Source organism: Cololabis saira, chromosome 6 (genome assembly GCF_033807715.1).
Source record: "Cololabis saira isolate AMF1-May2022 chromosome 6, fColSai1.1, whole genome shotgun sequence".
Lineage (NCBI taxonomy): Eukaryota > Metazoa > Chordata > Actinopteri > Beloniformes > Belonidae > Cololabis > Cololabis saira.
In genome coordinates this window covers 39166349-39185629 of record NC_084592.1, presented here as the reverse complement: position 1 = coordinate 39185629, position 19281 = coordinate 39166349, and the positions used below count along the sequence as shown (strand labels likewise).

Sequence of the window (19281 nt, the reverse complement as noted above, 5' to 3'; positions counted from 1 at the left end):
AAAATGGATTACTGCAAAAACTCAAAATCTTAACAAGAATATTTGTCTTATTTCTAGTTAAAATGTCTCATTTTAGTAAAATAAATCTCATTACACTTAAAACAAGACTCATCACTTGAAAAAAAAAATGTCACCTGTTTCAAGTAGATTTTCACTTGAAATAAGTAGAAAAATCTGCCATTGGAACAAGATGTTTTTGCTTGTAATAAGAAGATAAATCTTGTCCCACTGGCAGATTTTTCTACTTATTTCAAGTGGAAATTTACTTGAAACAGGTGAAAATTGTCATATAAGTTATTTTTCTGGTGTTGTTTTTCTGGTGATGACTCTAAATGTTGAAATAGCAGTAAAACCACATTCATTGATGAAATGACATAAGGGATGGAAAGGGGGGATGGCAGTTTTACAGGGGGGATGATTTTGACCGTTTTTATTTCAGGGGGGATGCCATCCCCCCTCATCCCCCCTCAACTCCAGTACTGACCCTGATACACCCTAAACAGCCATTGACAGACTTGTGCAAGCCTTGATGGCATGTCGATTATGACCGTTGGTTAGAATCAAGTGTGTTGATGCAGGGAGACAAACTATAGGTGAAGTTTCTGATCTATGGAAGGATGATATCATCTTTGTAAGGTTGGGAAAAATAAACCGTAACACTAACAAAAATTATTAGGGTATGCCAAACAACCATTTGAAGCCTTTAGATCTTCCCCTGGTGTAAATGTAGCTCCACGGTAACCAGCACAGCCTCTTTAGTACATATCTATCAGTCAGTCGTCTCCAAAAGCCACGCTATACTATCAACCGCCTGATAAAACGAACCCTGTGTCTGTTTAATGGAAGGGAGAAGAACTCAGGGCTTGTGCTCCCAACCAGTTTATCTTCCCAAAGCAAGTTACCATGGTAACAAACTCCAAGTATAAGCACAGTAGTCCAGTTTTACAGTAGCTCTGATCCATCTCCAGGGCGACCCGAGTCCCACAGGAAGCAAAACCAAAGTGATGAAAGGTATCACATCTAAACTCAATATCTCCTGGAATGCGGTTCAAGTGTCTTCTTAAAACCTCTGATTCTTTTACCCACAGCCTCCACAGTGTAACGTGATGTCCGTGTCGTCGGACTCTCCATACCATTCAGAACAATTTTTAGAAAGTTGGAAATGTAGCGCAGAGAGAGGAGCGACTGCACTCTCCGGAGGTCACGATGAATACACCGGGAGGTTGTTCCTTTTCTGGCAGACACTGCGCAGCATCAGCAGGTAGCAATTTATCTCTAGTCAACACGGACAAAAACTCAGTATCCAGATGCAGAGATGCTCCTTCACAGTGATGTTAAAGATTACACCGACTGCTTTCAACAAGCACTGCAGTCTCTACCTCCTTTACTCTCATGCACTGAACCGTCTTTACAGAAAACCAAGTCTCCTGAACATATTCCTGCAGATATGTGTCAGCCAATCACAAAAAAACGACACTGCTGACATTCCAGCTGTGTCCTCGTCAATTTTCCAAGCTTGTGGGTTTTATTTACCGGTGATTACATACCGAGAGATGCTCCCTCTGTTCTGCTCCTGCCTTCACCTCATCTGTGTTTGTTGTCTTTTTTTCAGGGATTACATCGTCTTTGGAAAGCTCTATTGCTTGCTTCCACATATAAACAGCTTTTTTTAGTCGTCACGGTTACTGATCACAGCTGATGCTCAGCGCAAGTTATTGCATCTCAGGAGAAAAACTCAAGAATATCCCAAAATCAAACAGCTAAAGGTGCAGCAACAGGCTGCCACTAGAAAGGTGCCAAGTTTATATGCACTTAAAGGGTCCCGTCTCTTTTACACACTCACCTGCTTCCAGACCGTGGAAGAAAATTACCTTTTTTGGTCATTTTTAGACTTGACGTAGGTGTACAGATCACATATAGCACAAAAAACGACATGTGTAGACACTTAAAGAGCAACTTTGATTTCAATGGAATGTCAGAAATTAGTCCAGGAAACGGCAACGATCCTCCAGGAGAAGTTTCGTACTGCAGAGACGGAAATGGGAGCGTTCAAAACACGATTAACTATAAATAATAATAACTAAAATAACTCCACCTGCTTCTTTAATAAAAAATAAAACTAAACTAAAAGTTGCTCCTAAAACACATATTTTTGTCCAGTCGTTCACATCTTAAAAAATTCAGCTTTTTCAGAATTGAAATTGAATTGAATTCAGGGATGAAGGATCATAGGATTCTGGTGGCACTAATCAAGATTAGGAGATTTAAAAAAAAACTTAAAAACAACAACAATTACTTGAATTACATTTTAAAAGGAAAGGGTTTTGTGGAACATATTTCTGTGTTGAATAAATTGAACTGAACCCCAGATGGGTCCCTTTATATCACGTGGCCCCTCTTAACAACTGCGTAGAGCGGTTATGCCAGGAACCAGCCCTGACTTCATTTTTATTCCTCATTACTGCTTAAATGTGACCTGGTCTGACAACATTGCTGCCGTGCACATAATATCTCCCGCTTTAATCACTTGAAATTCAGGGCCGGTTGTTTGTTTGGACTCACCAGCAGAGACTTCTGTTCTCTGTCGGCCGGCGCTGTGGAGGCTGAGATGCAGCCAGCTGTTGCTGATCTGCAGGTCCAGTTTCTGTGGACTCGGGTCGAGCTGCACGGTAAACAGAAGCCCGTCCTGGTTCCAGGTCCTGAACTGGAAGCCAACGGCGAGTTCCCCCGTGGTGGACACAGCTGACGGCAGAGTCAGGAAGCTGCTGCTGGAGCTCAGAAAGGTGCAGGCCACCAGCTGGGGCTGCGAGCACGAGAAGGTCACGTTGCCCTGGAGGATGGAGGGGGGAAAAAACAGGAAGCAAAAACAGAGATGCAGATTTCCACCCATCTTCTGCGACATGTCGGGAGAGGCTTTGCCTCGTGGGGGAATTCGCTGTGGTGTCTTGAAATGTCATGTTGATGTGCACAAATGGTAGTTGATGGTTTTAGGATCAGGACCTTATTCGAACCTCCGGCAAAATATTAATGAAGCTAAATCACTTCTCGCCTGCAGCAGGAATTTCTGTGATCTAAGAGGGGAATATGAATGATGCGTAGAGCATTAAATGGATGTTAAATGAACCATGAATGGTGTGACATTTGTGGGCAGGACTGGTACGACGGGCATCACAGAGAGAAAAGAGACAATCAAAAGCTTTTGTTGGGAAAAAAAAATATATTTGATGTGATTGGATTCAGAAAAATAAGACTTATATTTGAACTTGAGAAGATAAACTTTATCCAATTACGTTTCGTCAACTGAGACCAAAAATGTTGAAGCTAAAGACTTTCAGCAGTAGTTGCACATGTGAGTCGTCCACCTGGGAAATCACAAACGTCCCCCACCGCCACAGGTCCTCATCGGAGGGCGAAATGTAAATTTAATCTTAATTGTGCGTCAGCTGCACTCAAACCTGCTGGGGTCAGAGTCGTATCAGTCCCGCAGCCCGCAGGGCGGCACACAGCAATCACAGCTCCCTCGCTCTCCCCGCCGTTCCCTCCCATCAGCCTCGGGGAGATTGTCCCATTGAAATGCCATTACAGCTCCCATCACGCCCGTCTCCTCCACCTCTGCCTCTGTTGTCAGAGACGGCCCTTTAATGCGGCAGTTGGAGGTGCCGGCTGTCTCCAATGAGATGTGGCTTGTGGCTCTTCGGTGGACCTCTCTGATTAATCATTTAGTATTCCTGATGGATTTCATCCATTCCTGTAATCGTTTAAATTCTGGCTAATCTAGTCTAGAGAAAATGTCAAAATAAACAGTGTTTAAGGTTAACAGTGAGAATGAACGGCATTTGTCTGATTTTGGTAACCATCAAACCTGCCGAACATTAAAGTCCTTAGAGAGCAAAGACTTCCTGGGTTTTTACTTTTTTTTTCTTTTACTTACTTTCTGCTCAATGTAAGGTGTCACCCGTCTGAGCGTCCTCAGTCGTGTGAAGTTGATAAATATTTAAAGTCCGCAACCTCTGCTATCTTCACATTGTTGATTAAATCAATGCAAGCGACTGATAAAGATTGGATTTGACTGGAATTGGTGTCAGCAGCAGCTTCGAAATCTAGATGCACCTCTCGCAAATTTAAGACCCCGTCCACACGTAGCCGGATATCTGCGGATATCTGCTAAACCGGAGATATTTTCCTACGTTTTGACCTGTCATCCACACGAAAACGCAAATAAACGAAGGTTTAAAAAAACTCTGGGCAAAGTGAAGATTTTTGAAAACTCCGTTTATGTAGATGCGTGTAGACAGAGACAACCGGAGTTTTGCGTCTTCGAACGTCACATTATGCGCCAAAACAACAACAAATCTGCTCTGACGTGCGACTTTTGTTTACTACAGAACTACAGATGATCCACCATCTGTTCTCTATTTATTAAATAAATGGTCTCTGCTCTTGACCACCACTTACTGCGTTACACCGACACAGAGCCTACGCCGTAGGGTACGCGGCGACGCGCACCCTACGGCGTAGGGACCGCGGAGCCCCCGCGGAGAGCCGCGGCTCCTCCGCGGAGAGCCGCGGAGGAGCCGCGGAGCCCGTGGAGGAGCCGCGGAGGTGCAGCTTCCCCGGGAGCCGCAGATGATCTACAGGTTTGGAATGCTTATGAATGTGGTCGAAAACGCAGATCTTCGGTTATGTGTGGAAGGGGTTTTTTTTAAAAACGATGTAATGTGGATGCAAATTTTTTTATAAACGGAGGGGGGAAATATTTGTTTTTAAAAATACCCGGCTACGTGTGGACGGGGTCTAAATCTGCTTCGCTGGTACGTTAGAATCCGTTGGAGCTCACTGACTATGCAAATCCGCCTATCCTCTCTGGGCGGGGTTACCACGACAACGGCGGAGTGGTGATGTCGTAATCTGGATGTAAACGCGTATGATGGCTGCAGCTGAACCGGATTTGTCACCGGCGGTTGAAGATTCTGACCTTTTCTTTGAAAACCCTTCCTTTGCGAAGGAGATGTATTTGCGGTTGCAGCCCCACAACTCAATCGCACGGACAGAGATGTAGCTGCCTTCTCGCTGGTGGAGATGGGAGGAAATCTGGGAAAGAACGAGGTTCAAAGGGTCTTCGCGTCGGGGTGAAAATGAGTGCAATACGCAGTTTTGGCGAGGAAGTTATTTGAGTAAATTGGAGGCTTTTCCCCGTTTCTGCAACCTGCACATGTTTTTGTTTGTTCACCAGCAAATATGGCTCGTCTTCAGCCGTCCAGGAGTTTTATTCTACAAATTATATAATTAGTGTAATGAAATCCCAACACGGCTGAAGGGCCACATGTAATATTTAAAACAGCTCTGAAGTTTGCTGACCCGCGAGGATTAGACTCAGTTTGATGCAATGATCTGAAGGGCTTGCAGAGGCGAGCGGCTGCCCTGTTAGCCACAAAGAGTCTCTCTTTGCAGATTAGGGAACAAAAACCCTCCGCCGTCGTAAACCACACACACGGTGGCATGCAGAACTTTGGGGCCCCCCTGGAAGAACATTCACTGTGAGCAGATAGAGATTAAACACGTTGTGAATATTTAAAACAAAGATTCATTTTGATTTCACACTCCACGGTTTTGAAAGTAAAAGGTGTACATCTGGGGCTCCGAACCGCTGACTTTTACAAACATAAACTGCTTTCTATTCGTGCTCAACGGATTTTCATGAATCCTTTTGGGTGAGAGACTTTTATTTCTTGGGATCCCGCAGCCCTGCGACTCTGAAATAATCCGGTTTTTGGTTTATTTTTTAAGGCTGCGACCAGTACTCAAGTTGTAAAAAAGAATCAGGGGGGATGGTGGATTTTATCCTATGGGGACGGATAATTTGTGCTGATTACAAATAATATAATATATTACAAATAATAGCACTGACCAAAACACCTGCAGAAATACTGCAGGAATGACATAGCAGCAGTTAAATGCAGCCTTCTGTAAGCTTTAAATATCCACTGGGCTTACATCAAATACATCAAAACACAACAATAAAAAACAGTTTTCTGAACTTATCAAGATGCCTCTGTCCTTCACAGGATAAGTAAAATGGATCACTGCAAAAACTCAAAATAAGAATATTTTTCCATGTCTCATTTTAGTAAAAAAAAATCTTATTACACTTAAAACAAGACTCATCACTGGAAAAAACAACAATTTTCACCTGTTTCTAGTAGATTTTCACTTGAAATAAGAAGAAAAATCTGCCAGTGGAACAAGATTTTTTTACTTGTAATGAGAAGATAAATCTTGTCCCACTGGCAGATTTTTTACTTATTTCAAGTGAAAATTTACTTGAAAAAGGGGTGGAAATTGTCAAATAAGTTATTTTTCTGGTGATGACTCTAAATGTTGAAATAGCAGTAAAACCACATTCATTGATGAAATGACATAAGGGATGGAAAGGGGGGATGGCAGTTTTACAGGAGGGATAATTTTGACCGTTTTTATTTCAGGGGGGGATGCCATCCCCCCTCATCCCCCCTCAACTCCAGTACTGGCTGCGACACCAAACTGTGAAAATTGACCCAAGTGCAACGTCTGATTAGCAAGTTAGACTGTTAATAGAATGTTGTAGCTCCTTCGGTTCGAGCGCCCACTTCCTCCTGCTCGCCTACACACATGCTCGTTCTATATTTCTCCCACTGGTTCTGATATCGTTGCATCAGTTTCTTTTCAAATGCAGATACACGGATGCTTACCACGCTGTGTATCTGCGGCTTGCGTCTCTTCGCCAGGTCTACGATGTTGATGCCGTTGTAGTAGAGGTTCTCCATGCAGCCGTGGAAGTTCTTCCTCGCAAAGGTGCCTGGCTTACCCGGCAGCGGGATGCCGCCAAAACTCAGCTGTGACAAAGAGAAAGTAGAGGTGAATTCATCGCCCTTGGTGTGTGCTGACAAGCTGCTGCAACCGGGTTGCTAAATGTGCAGACACCAATTTCTGCATAAACAGCTTAGCTACATTTTCAGTAAGTCAGGGAAAAACCCATCACCCACTCACTTCTATGCAGCAACTGTTAGCCAGAAGCTAATTGATATTTTTGTGCTCAAACCCACCACGCTATTATCTTTTTAGACCCAAATGAAACCCAAAAGAAAAGAAAAGAGTGAGTACATTCATGATTTAGAAGCTGTAGATCTACCTCCAGTAGCAATGACTAGAGATGGTTTTGGTCTTGACTGTTTGACATCCCCGTGGAGGACATCAGAACTCTTTACGTGCATCTCCCCAAAGCTTCCTGAAACATGTCAGCTGGGTCTGGACTTTGCCCCAGAACCTTGATCTTGTTAGTGTTCTGCCATCGTGATGCAGATTTCCTGTATTTCGTATCCTTTTCCTGATCGTGACCCGGTTGTAGCTGTGGAACAGCTGACATCCTGACCTCCTGACCTCACGTTTGACGCCAGCAGACTCTAGAACAGGGGTCGGCAACCCAAAATGTTGAAAGAGCCATATTGGACCAAAAACACAAAAAACAAATATGTCTGGAGCCGTAAAAAATGAAAGGTCTTGTATCAGCCTTAGAATGAAGACAAATGGTGAAAGGAGAAATGTAAAAAAAAAAGTCAAAATGTGGAGAAAAAAGTCAAAATTTAGAGAAAAAAGTCAAAATGTTGAGATTAATGTTGAAGTACAATCTCGAGAAAAAAGTTCAAATGTTGAGAAAAAAGTCGAAATGTCGAGATTAAAAAGGAAAGGAAAAGGGAAGAAAAAAAAGTGGAAAAAAGGAAAGAAAGAAGAAAAGAAAGAAAAAAAAGGAAAAAAGAGAAAAAAAGAGAAAATAAAGACAAAGAAAGAGGAAAAAAGGAAGAAAAAAAGAAGAAAAAAGGGGAAAAAAGGAAAAAAAGAAGAAAAAAGCAAAAAAAAAACCAAGAAAAAAGAAAAAGGAAAAAAAGAGAAAAAAAGGAAGAAAAAAAAGAAGCAAAAAAGAAGCAAAAAAGAAGAACAAAAGGAAAAAAAGGTGAAACATTTTTGAAAAAGCTCCAGGGAGCCACTAAGGCGGCGCTAAAGAGCCGCATGCGGCTCTAGAGCCGCGGGTTGCCGGCCGCTAAACTGAAACTGCTAAAACTGCTAAAAGTGTTTTTTTTCTGTCCTCTTTTTTGCCAAAGATTGTCGTAACAGCCCCCTCTGGTCTCATCTGTATGCAGCACCTAGTCCTGGTTTGCTCTCTTTACCGTCGAGGCGTTCAAACACGTTCAGTCTTCCTCTAATTGTGACATGATCACGTTTAACTGTTTACATTCTTTCAGACATGTGGGGTTTCAGATCTGGTAGACCATAGCTGACGTCTTTCCCTTTTGGCATTACACACATATGTCTGAATGCATGACACATATTACGTAACAGTCCAGATCAGGAGACGCCTACACTCCTAAGTCCAAGGGAGGGGGGGTAGTTAGTATTGCCTGCAGACTGGATTTTTTTTTTTTTTCCTTTGTGACTTTATTTAGTTTTTGTTGAATAAATAATGGAAAAGCTAGTTTTTTTTAAGCTTTTATTTGCCTAATACAAAGAGCCACTGCCATCAGATGCTTTTTATTATCTGATTGTCTTAATCCTGTGCCCCCGCCCCCCCACACATAAAAGATTAGTGGTACAGCCGGTTGTAAATAGTGCTCCTGGTCCAGCCGGGGAACAGCCAGGGTCCTCCATGAGATGGTCTCAGCAGAGACAGTCCCGGTGCAGGTCTGCTGACTGCAGGTGACGGGATGTTTTTACGTTGAGGAACTCAACCGGCCCGCAGACAGCCTGACCTCGGCCTGAGAGTCGGGACTTATCTCCAAGCATCAGGGCCTGACCTGGATGACTGCCGGCAAATCCCCTCAGCTCTCTGAAAGCCTTCGCACAAGAGACGAGACCCCGAGCCGGGTCACATGACTGTGAGCTACACGGTCCAGCAACGTTGTGGTGTCCGCATGAAAGCGTCTCCGTCTAACACTGAAAATGCAGGAATTTGTTCTCATTATCAAGCTTTTTATCTGCCACATGAAGCTGAAAGAGCTTCACTCACGATGTTGGAAGGTCCTCTGAAGATCAAACAGACATAAAAAAGACACTTTTCTTCTTTCTTTAGGTGAAGCTTAAAGGGGAACTATTATGAAAAACACGTTTTTTCTTGCTTTAACATATATAAAGTGGTCTCCCTCAGCCTGCCAACTCAGAGAAGGAGGAAAGCAACAAAATTCTGCAGTGTCTGTACAGCCGCCCGGATGATCCATCCAGTGTCATGTGACTTCTACGAGCCGTTCAGATTCTGTTCCTGTCGTTACGTAACGACGGGAGCGATTTCCATAGGTCGGCCTCTGCTGCTGAAACCACGCCCACAACTAACTCCGCCGGCCAGAGCGTCTGCCATTGTTTCGAAGCGGTGTATCGTGTGGCTGCTTCAACAACGAGGGACAGTAAAAATGAGGTTTTGCATCGACACTTACCCTCATAAAAGGATCAGTACCAACAGTACGGGCCTGGCAACTGCACATGAGTCAGCGGTAAGTGACGTTATTTTTTTATGTTATTTATATTTGTCTACGGGTAACACCCAGCCCCCCAGTCTCGCGCTCAGAAGCTGTGCCGATTTTTTCCAGTGGCCAGCCGCGGTACTGCAACAAAAAATGTGGCCCAGAAAGCTTTTTTCCCATAGACCGCAATAGTAAAAGAGAAGCCTCTAAAACTGTTCACAGGAAGCTGTAATCACCGGCAATTACTAATCTTTGTATTCTATATTTTTAAGTCATGGACTTTATATCCGTCAAAAATGTTTTATAACGGCCAAAAAAAGTCAAATAAAAGTCTCTTTCTGGGCCTGACGTCACAGCTGTGTCCGTGCACTCCACGGATGTATTATATTAATATATATTATGTAATTATATTATATTAATACATCAATAATTAGGGGTGTAACAATATATCGTGCCACGAAATTTCGCGATACAAAAATGTCACAATACGTGTCGTGGAGGTGACAAAGTGTATCGCGATATTGGGTTATTAATATTAATCTATTGTGTTGACTAGTAACGCGCATCCGACCGCGACCGCACCTCGACCCGCGGACCAAAATCTTACTCCGCTCAGAAAAAACTAGTCCCGTTTTGTGGTCCCGTTTTGAGCTCTGAAATTTTACTTATGTAAGTCTGGTGTAGAGTTAAACCTTACCTTATTAAATTAAACCTTTTTCGGGTCGTGTGTAGGATAAACACGGGGACAACTTCTGCTGAGCTCCAGTGTACTTTAATGTCCGCTCAACAGCGTAGGATTTTAGAGCGTCAACACAGCACCTAGTGCTGTATCACTCCGCCCAATCTAAAACAGACTAATCACTACAGATAAACTGACTAGTGTCATTATAGTCCCTGATTTAGGCTACATCAGAATATAAAGAATATATTTATAAAATAATGAACCCTAAATTACCAAAATAAACTTCTTAACAAAAATAAATCTCCTCTTACACTTATAAGGTGAGCATGAATCAATCTTTTTTTATGATGTAAAATCGTATGTATTTATTTACTTTTATTTATTTATTTAATTTTAGTTGTTAAATTACAGTCAAATCATACATGAGAGAAACTATTCAGTTTGTGGCAAAATATTTTTACTTGTATGAAACTGAAGATGCATAATGCAAACCTGCCTGACATTTACTGGCCTGGCTTTCTCTTTAAAACTTAAACAGTTATAAAGCATTACAAACTGTAACAATAGGGTATTTTGTGTCTTTCAAATAAAAGACAATTTTTTTCCAGTCATATGTTCCTCATTCAAGGTTGTTAAAAAAATACTGCTATAATATCGTATCGTACCGTATCGTGAGATTAGTGTATCGTTACACCCCTATCAATAATATATGTAATACTATACATGTAATAATATACATTAATTAATATATTATATTAATACATATTATATTAATATTCGCGTCATTGCCCCGGGGCATGATGGGAGGCCCCAGAGCATCATGGGAGGTGACTCAAATGCGCATGCTCTATGGGCCAGTGTATGCGGAAGTAAACCCGGAAGTCAGAGATTTTTTCGGCACATGCGCTGGCTGAGCAGAATGCATTGAAATGAATGGGCGGCCACTGTATCCAGTTATATAATAGATCCATGGTAACACCGGAGCTCCGATGAGTAGCTCCGGTGGCTCCAGTGTTCCCTAACGGAGCCACTCACTCGTGGTAACACCAGAGCTCTATTAGTAATACATTTTTTTCTGTCGATGGTTTTAGTGCAGCTGAAGCTGAAGCTGTTCAACGACACCTTCAGAAGATGCACGGTCCTTCCTTGAGCCAGCAATAGTGCAAAAATGTTATTTATATACAACTTGGTGTATATAAACAGTGTATGGTGTATATAAGTGGTGTATATAATGTGTACAAATGTTTGTTTTTTTTAACAATAAAGTTGCCATTTGTGAACATTCAGTGTTGTGATTTCTTTACAGTTAACATGATTCATTTGTCTTGTAACATGAGAAATAAAATTATGAGGAATCAGAGTAAATAACTGTGGTGTACCTGTTTAGTTTTAATTCAATTAAAACTTCCTGTGTGAATTAGTGTGAAGACGAGGTGACCCGGTTCCCCCTTCAGGGAACTAAAGGCTGATTTATGGTTCCGCGTTACACCAACGCAGAGCCTACGGCGTAGGGTACGCGTCGATTTAACGCAGAACTGTAATTCAGGCTTTAAGATCCCAGAGAGTCGTTTACACTGTGTCATAAATGCATGCGAGCGTCCGACTATCGCGTCGAGCTGCCTGACATCGGACGCTCTCTGTCCACACTGAAACCGTTAAACTCGCGGCTAGTTAGGACAGTCCAATACAAAAAAAATAAAGCAATGGAATTGATTTTGTCGCTGATGCTCGCTCGCATGGGACACGCTTTAATAGTGTACGCAGCCGCTGCTCTTCTCCCCAGAGCAAGGCTTTGTTCCCTCCCCTGCTACACGTCATTCAGGCAGCCAATCAGCACAGAGCCTCATTATCATAACCTCCCCGCACACTCAGAATCACTCACAGAGAAGGAGGTTAGAAGCGGTAAAACTATAGACATGGCCCAGAGGCTGAATTTCTCATTTATGTAGAAAAAACAAGCTTTTGATTGTTTTTAAGACATTCAAGGCCTGTTTAAAATATACATTAAATGCCATAATAGGTCCCCTTTAAACGAGAGGTTCCACTTCATGGTACTTCATCCCGACAGGCCTCCAGTGCATCTTAACGGCATCATGTACTGTAACTATCATGACAGTAAAATAAAGACATCAAATTATGTTATTGTTTGAACATGAGGTGGATGTGTCTGGGATCATTGAAATGAATAAAACCAGTTTTTCTCCTTCAAAAGAGGTGGCCTCACCTCCAAAAACTGGTCACATCTATTTATGAAAAACAGACTTTACCAAAATGAAGACGCTGCCTCTGAACTGGATTTGAGAAATATGATATAAACTCACTGTGTGGTGAAGTCACGACAGCGTCTAAACTCAGGAGTGTGACCCAGTTACCCAGAAACCTCACAGACTGACTACGTGTACACGGTGACGCGCACGTGAGTCACCACACTGGCCTGAGACGATGTGCCAGCTCCAGAAGCACAATATGAGCTGCTGGTCAAAGGTGGCTCGGCGACACTGGCACAAACACACACGCACAAAGCAGAATACTCAAGTCAATGATCAACTAATCTGACGGCGCTGATGGAATAAGAGGCACTCCTGACAGGGAGACGGAATCCTGACACTCCGGACACTCCGGACACCCATCCCCGTTACTCCTCCTCTCTCTTGTAACACCAGACAATCTACTTCCCAAAGATGGGATAGGAATAGGGATGGGAATCGAGAACCGGTTCTTGTTGAGAACCGGTTCCCAGTGTTTCAATTCCTTGGAATCGTTTGCCTTTTTCGCAAACGATTCCCTTATCGATTCCAGTGGGTGCGAATGACGTCACCAAGCACGTAGCGCAACGTGCGCATTCGCACCCAGCAGGAAAACACAGGGACAAAGCGGCATAAACGCTGGAAAGTTTGGTTACATTTTACCAAAAAGGATGACAACAGGGCGACAATTCTTGCAATGTGGACATTTCAACAGAGGGGGGAAACTGTTAGGACTCGGCCGGCTGATCCGCTGGGAGCGCGGAGTCAGCCGGCGTGTGGTAAGGCTGATTTATGGATCTGCGTTACACCAACGCAGAGCTAGGGCGTAGGGTACGCGGCTACACGCACCGTACGGCGCGCGTCGCCGCTTACCCTACGCCGTAGCTCTGCGTCGATTTAACGCGGAACCATAATTCATGCTTTAGAAGAGCTGCGCTCTGGCGGACAGCAGAGCTCCTGACACAGCTGCAGCTCGTCAGCTCATCTATGGGAGAAGTTAAAGAGCATCTACCGCTAGATTCTCCTTTCATCAAGGCAGGGAAGAGTATCAGGCCAGAATAGATGAATGTCACCAGCAGTGACTAAGTTTGTGGTGTTGAACATGTTACTGGACATTCTTGTGTAATTGCTACAAAATAATTTGTTGATTTTCGTTAATTTCTACAGAAGAATATTTATTTTATTATTATTATTTTATATTAAATACATATTTTACTGTATATTACAAATCATTTTGTGGTCAGAGAAACAAATAAATTGAAACAAAGAAACAATTTTAGTATCAACTTTGTTTTATTAAAACAAAGTTGATACTAAAATTGTTTCTTTTTAGTATTTTAGTATCAACTTTGTTTTATTAAAACAAAGTTGATACTAAAATTGTTTGTTCTCCTTTTTTCCAAATGAGAATCGATAAGAGAATCGATAAAGAATCGAATCGATAAGCAGAATCGATAAGAGAATCGGAATCAAAAAAATCTTATCAATTCCCATCCCTAGATAGGAACACTTTTTGTCATCCGTTTTTCCGACACCGAGCAGGCACCGAGCAATCAGCAGTTTTAGGTTTGTGATCGGTTCCGATTCTTTTTTTGATTTTTTTTAAACGGTGCACAGCCCCACGTGGACCTATGGGGAGCCGCATCTCAGCACGCTGTGTACTCGTGTGTGGACCGAGGTTTCCCTCGTCCCTGCGGTATCGTCATCTCTGTGAGAACCAGGGTTCTGGTGCCGCCTGGCGGCTCGGAGAACAGCGACGTCTGGCTCAGGGTGGCACCGTTACCCTGAAAACCTGGCAAACATGACATCAGCAGTGTGAAATCTCCTTGAATGTCACTGAATTGCGGCTGGTTCTGAGTCTTCTGAGGGCGTGGCTCGGATGAATGCTGGTTTAAACCCCTTCCACGTCAAGAACTGCTGCATTTCGTTTGCAGGTTCGAATCCCGGCCTGCGCACCTTTTCTGCATGTTATCCCCATTCTCTCTCGACCCCCCTCCTGTCTGTGACTTCAATGAAGCCCCACTAGAACCCAAAAAAATCTTTAAAAAAGCCGCTGCATTTCTCAGTATTGTCTCAACCTTTCTCTGATTTCATTCCCTTCCTTTATTGGGCAGCGTTAAACGAGTAAACATTTATTCATCAAATATTGACCAAAGCTGCGTTCTGTGGTGCAGCACGGTTTCCCATAATTCCCGTTGTATCACCTGTATGGGAGCCGTGGTTGAGACGTGGTCAGTGGGGCTCAGTTAGTTATGCTTTCGCTCACTCTTTAATTTAGATTTTTTTACCCTAAAGCAGTACTGGAGTTGAGGGGGGATGAGGGGGGGTGGCATCCCCCCTGAAATAAAAACGGTCAAAATCATCCCCCCTGTAAAACTGCCACCCCCCCCTTTCCATCCCTTATGTCATTTCATCAATGAATGTGGTTTTACTGCTATTTCAACATTTAGAGTCATCAGCAGAAAAATAACACCATAAAAATAACTTATTTGACAATTTTCACCTGTTTCAAGTAAATTTTCACTTGAAATAAGTAGGAAAATCTGCCAGTGGGACAAGATTTATTTTCTTATTAAAAGCAAAAAAAATCTTGTTCCACTGATGCAGATTTTTCTACTTATTTCGAGTGAAAATCTACTTGAAACAGGTGAAAATTTCTATTTTTTCCAGTGATGAGTCTTGTTTTAAGTGTAATGAGATTTCTCTACTAAAATGAGACATTTTAACTAGAAATAAGACAAATATTCTTGTTAAGATTTTGAGTTTTTGCAGTGATACATTTTACTTATCCTGTGAAGGACAGAGTCATATTAATAAGTTCAGAAAACTGTTTTTTTATTGTTGTGTTTTGATGTATTTGATGTAAGCATAGTGGATATTTAAAGCTTACAGAAGGCTGCATTTAACTGCTGCTATGTTATTCCTGCAGTATTTCTGCAGGTGTTTTGGTCAGTGCTATTATTTGTAATATATTATATTATTTGTTATCAGTACAAATTATCTGTCCCCATATGATAAGATCCACCATCCCCCCTGATTTATTTTTACAACTCGAGTACTGCCCTAAAGTAAAATAAAACGCAGTTTTCTGTCGCTGTTACGCCGACAGACATCAAGGGGCTCGAGGTCGCTCTCATTTCACTCTTGGCGCGTTTCTATCTGCTACAAATGTGAAAAATTGAATGAGTGCCTCAAAGATTACAGCAAAACAAGTTCAGTGTATTCACATGATCCAGGATGACAGTCCTCCGCTGCCTCTATATATCTAATTTACCCTTGCAGCAGTCAGAATGAATGAAGCCCGTCTGCTGCGGCGCTGCCGGGCTCACCTCGGGGCGAGGATGTTCTGTCTTACTCTCGGCTCGTCCAACCACTCACCTCGTAGTCCACCTCCAGGGAGTGTCCCTCTCCTTTGGTCTGGAAGTGCTGCGTGTGGGCGTCCACGGTGAGGTTGACCTGCTTGTTGAAGCGCTCGATGTGAACCGAGTGCCAGTGCTGGTCGTCCAGCAAGCTGCCCGCCGTGGCGACCACGCGCCGGCTTCCGAACCTCGGCCGGCTGTCGTCTGGACAAAGACACGAGACAGGAGCGCGACAAGTTGAACTTCCTGTCCATTCACTCGTGCAATTCATAGTAGGGATGGGCGGTATGGACTAAAAAATGTATCACGATAATTTCCGGCATTTATCCCGATAACGATTAAAAAAATACCAATTCAACTCCACCTTTTCAACTATAAATCTATCTCGCTCTCAGATCCGCCATGTTTGTTACACAAATCGCCATCAACAGGAATTTATCCTTCTTTCTTTCTTTCTTTCTTTCTTTCTTTCTTTCTTTCTTTCTTTCTTTCTTTCTTTCTTTCTTTCTTTCTTTCTTTCTTTCTTTCTTTCTTTCTTTCTTTCTTTCTTTCTTTCTTTCTTTCTTTCTTTTCTTTCTTTCTTTCTTTCTTTCTTTCTTTCTTTCTTTCTTTCTTTCAGGCTCATTTCCTTCCTTCCTTCCTACCTTCTTTCCTCCTGCTCTCTCCTTCCCTCTTCCCTTCCTCTTTTCTCCCTTCCTTCCTCCTTTCCTTGTTTTCTCCCTTCTCCCCTTTTCTTTCTTCCTTCCTTCCTTCCTTCCTTCCTTCCTTCCTTTTTCCCTTCCTTCCTTCCTTCCTCCTGCTCTCTCCTTCCTTCTATTCTTCCTCTTTTCTCCCTCCCTCCCTCCCTCCCTCCCTCCCTTCCTTCCTTCCTTCCTTCCTTCCTTCCTTCCTTCCTTCCTTCCTTCCTTCCTTCCTTCCTTCCTTCCTTCCTTCCTTCCTTCCTTCCTTCCTTCCTTCCTTCCTTCCTTCCTTCCTTCCTTCCTTCCTTCCTTCCTCCCTCCCTCCCTCCCTCCCTCCTCCCTCCCTCCCTCCCTCCCTTCCTTCCTTCCTTCCTTCCTTCCTTCCTTCCTTCCTTCCTTCCTTCCTTCCTTCCTTCCTTCCTTCCTTCCTTCCTTCCCGTACGTTGTGGATTTAACGCAGAACCATAAATCATTTTTACACAAAAACTTTATCAAAGGGAATTTATCGTTTTTACCGCGACATGACAAATTCTTATCGTGAGGAATTTTTTGGACGGTATATCGTGAACGGTAAAATATCGCCCATTCCTAATTCATAGCATGTGGTTTAAATACCGTTACGAACGTTTTGTACATAAACATAATAAAGATCATCTGATCACTGCTTTCAGATTGGATCACCTGTCCTGAACGGACTGGTGATCAGCAGGTATCTGGGCTCTGGGAGTTTGCTGGTCCAGAGCATTTATGTGTGTGATAACACAATGCCAAAGGTGAAAAACATCAGCAGTGGTTTAACAGATGTTAAATGTTAAATTAATTAGATGCTCTACAGGTTTCACTGAGAATATTAAACGTTAAATGTTGTCCACGCAGCATATTCAGGAGAAGACTGGAAAGGAGCAGTTCAGGGTTTGGAAGGGCGGCAAGAATAAAAAAAAAAAGAAAAAGAACCTCAAAGCATGACTGAGGTTCATAAAACTGCATCTAAACAAACCACAAGACTTATGGATCGATGGAAACAATCAAGGTTTAGTCCCCTTAAAGTCCAGACCCCCACCGGACTGAAATGCTGCCGCGGGAACTTAATAGAGCTGCACATGAACAAATAACATAAATACTCCACCTGAAAAAGAAGAGCAATCCGCAGAAACGGCATGAGAAACAAACACAGTCAGAGAGAGACGACTTCATAATATTGGCCGTTATTGACCAGTATTGACCTCATCCTTTTTTTCTTTTTGATTTTGTTTATAACTAATAAGATCTTTAAAAAAGTGATGTGTTTTTTATCTGAGGTTGTGTTTGACAGATAAACATAAATAAACCCAATGATAAGCCAATTTGTTTTCTATTTATTTATTTTTTACTAAAAGAAATACGTTAAAAAAGAAGAAAATAACATTCATTTGCTGCCTCAAACTTTCTGCCATGTCCATCTCCTTCATAATCTAGTCCTCAAATTGGTGTGTATCTTCACTTGGGGGAGAAAAATAAATAAACAGATAAAAAAATAAATAAACCACACTCTCTTTGTCTTGAGATTCAGCAATCTCACCAAATGATCTCGCCGCTCTTTTTGTTGTGAAAAACCTGGAAATGAAATGTCAGCTCAATCATGAAGGCATCTTCCAAAACGCAGCCCTCGTATCCCCTCAATCACTCCCAATCACGGGTCCAATCTCAGCCGATGATCCCCAGCATCGCAGCGAGGATGAGCTCCTGGAGAGATAGAGAGAGCACCGCTCACCCAGGTTGAGGTAGAGGTCCAGCCGTCCGCGGTGCAGCTCCAGGGTGATGTAATCTCCTCTCTGGCCCTCTCCGTGCAGTAAAACGCCTTCGGCCTGATGGCTCTTGAAGCGCAGGGAAATCACATCCTTCGTGGTTGACATGGACTTCTGGTTGAACCGATACAGCAGCGAACTTCTGCCGTCAAAATCAGCCACGAACGACTCTGCGGGGGAAAAATCAAGGTTACTCCTGAAGGCTTTACTCCGAGAGAACAATCAAGGAAAAACGTGTCACATGACTGTCAAAAACGCATCCCTGGAAACCACTGGAGCAGCCGGTAACAGGTACTCCCCCTGACGGATAAAGTGCTTAAAATCAGTCAAACATGTCTAACATCATTATTTATTATGAATAGAAAAAGACATGAGGAAAGATAATCTCTACATTTCCCAGCTGGAAATGCAGATTTTCTATTTATGAATGATTTAACGGATCTATATGATTTACGATCATATGGTGTAAATCTCCACAACATCATGTTAAGATGATAAGAGAGCGCAAAAATATACAAATAATGTTTGGAGGGTCATTAAGTGAAGTAATAAGAAATCAAAGAGACTGGGATTATCTAATTTGGTAAAAAGAGGGTTATGACACTTGAAATTAAAGAGGAAACACAAGTCTCATCACTTTTTGGTTGAAAAAGGACTAAATTTGAAGGGTTCAAGATAAACAGTTTTTAATATTTTACAAAGCAATTCAATAATCCTTGAAGCAGTTTGTGAAAGTGTTGGGAAATTAAAAATAAAACACTGACTGTGATTATACTGATGCCATTGGTTAAGGGAGTTTTCCACCGGATCATCGGACCTTTCGCTTGTACCTGGAACTAATCTTTTCCAACCGGCATCCTTCCTGATGATTCCTGATGATAATAGCTTAGGTTTTATTACATTTACAGACTTAGTGATAAAGAATCAGTATGTTATTATAGACCCCTTTCACTGTTAACTCAATTTCTTAAATTACTTAAAAAATTGTTTGCGAACAGACTTGATGCCCAGACTACATGTTTATGAGGGCTGCCAGTCCAATAAA

General features: G+C 42.4%; 1 protein-coding gene across 1 annotated transcript in view; it reads right to left on the bottom strand.

Moving 5' to 3' along the window:
- The window catches only part of LOC133446186 (contactin-associated protein-like 5), a 202295-nt gene that overhangs the window by 106035 nt on the left and 76979 nt on the right, over nucleotides 1–19281 (bottom strand). Inside the window, exons 5-8 of the mRNA XM_061724108.1 lie at nucleotides 18203–18406; nucleotides 15792–15976; nucleotides 6729–6872; nucleotides 2563–2830 (exon numbers count right to left, since the gene is read on the bottom strand). Of these exons, the coding sequence (XP_061580092.1) occupies nucleotides 2563–2830; nucleotides 6729–6872; nucleotides 15792–15976; nucleotides 18203–18406 (801 nt within the window). The remainder of the gene's footprint in view (nucleotides 1–2562; nucleotides 2831–6728; nucleotides 6873–15791; nucleotides 15977–18202; nucleotides 18407–19281) is intronic.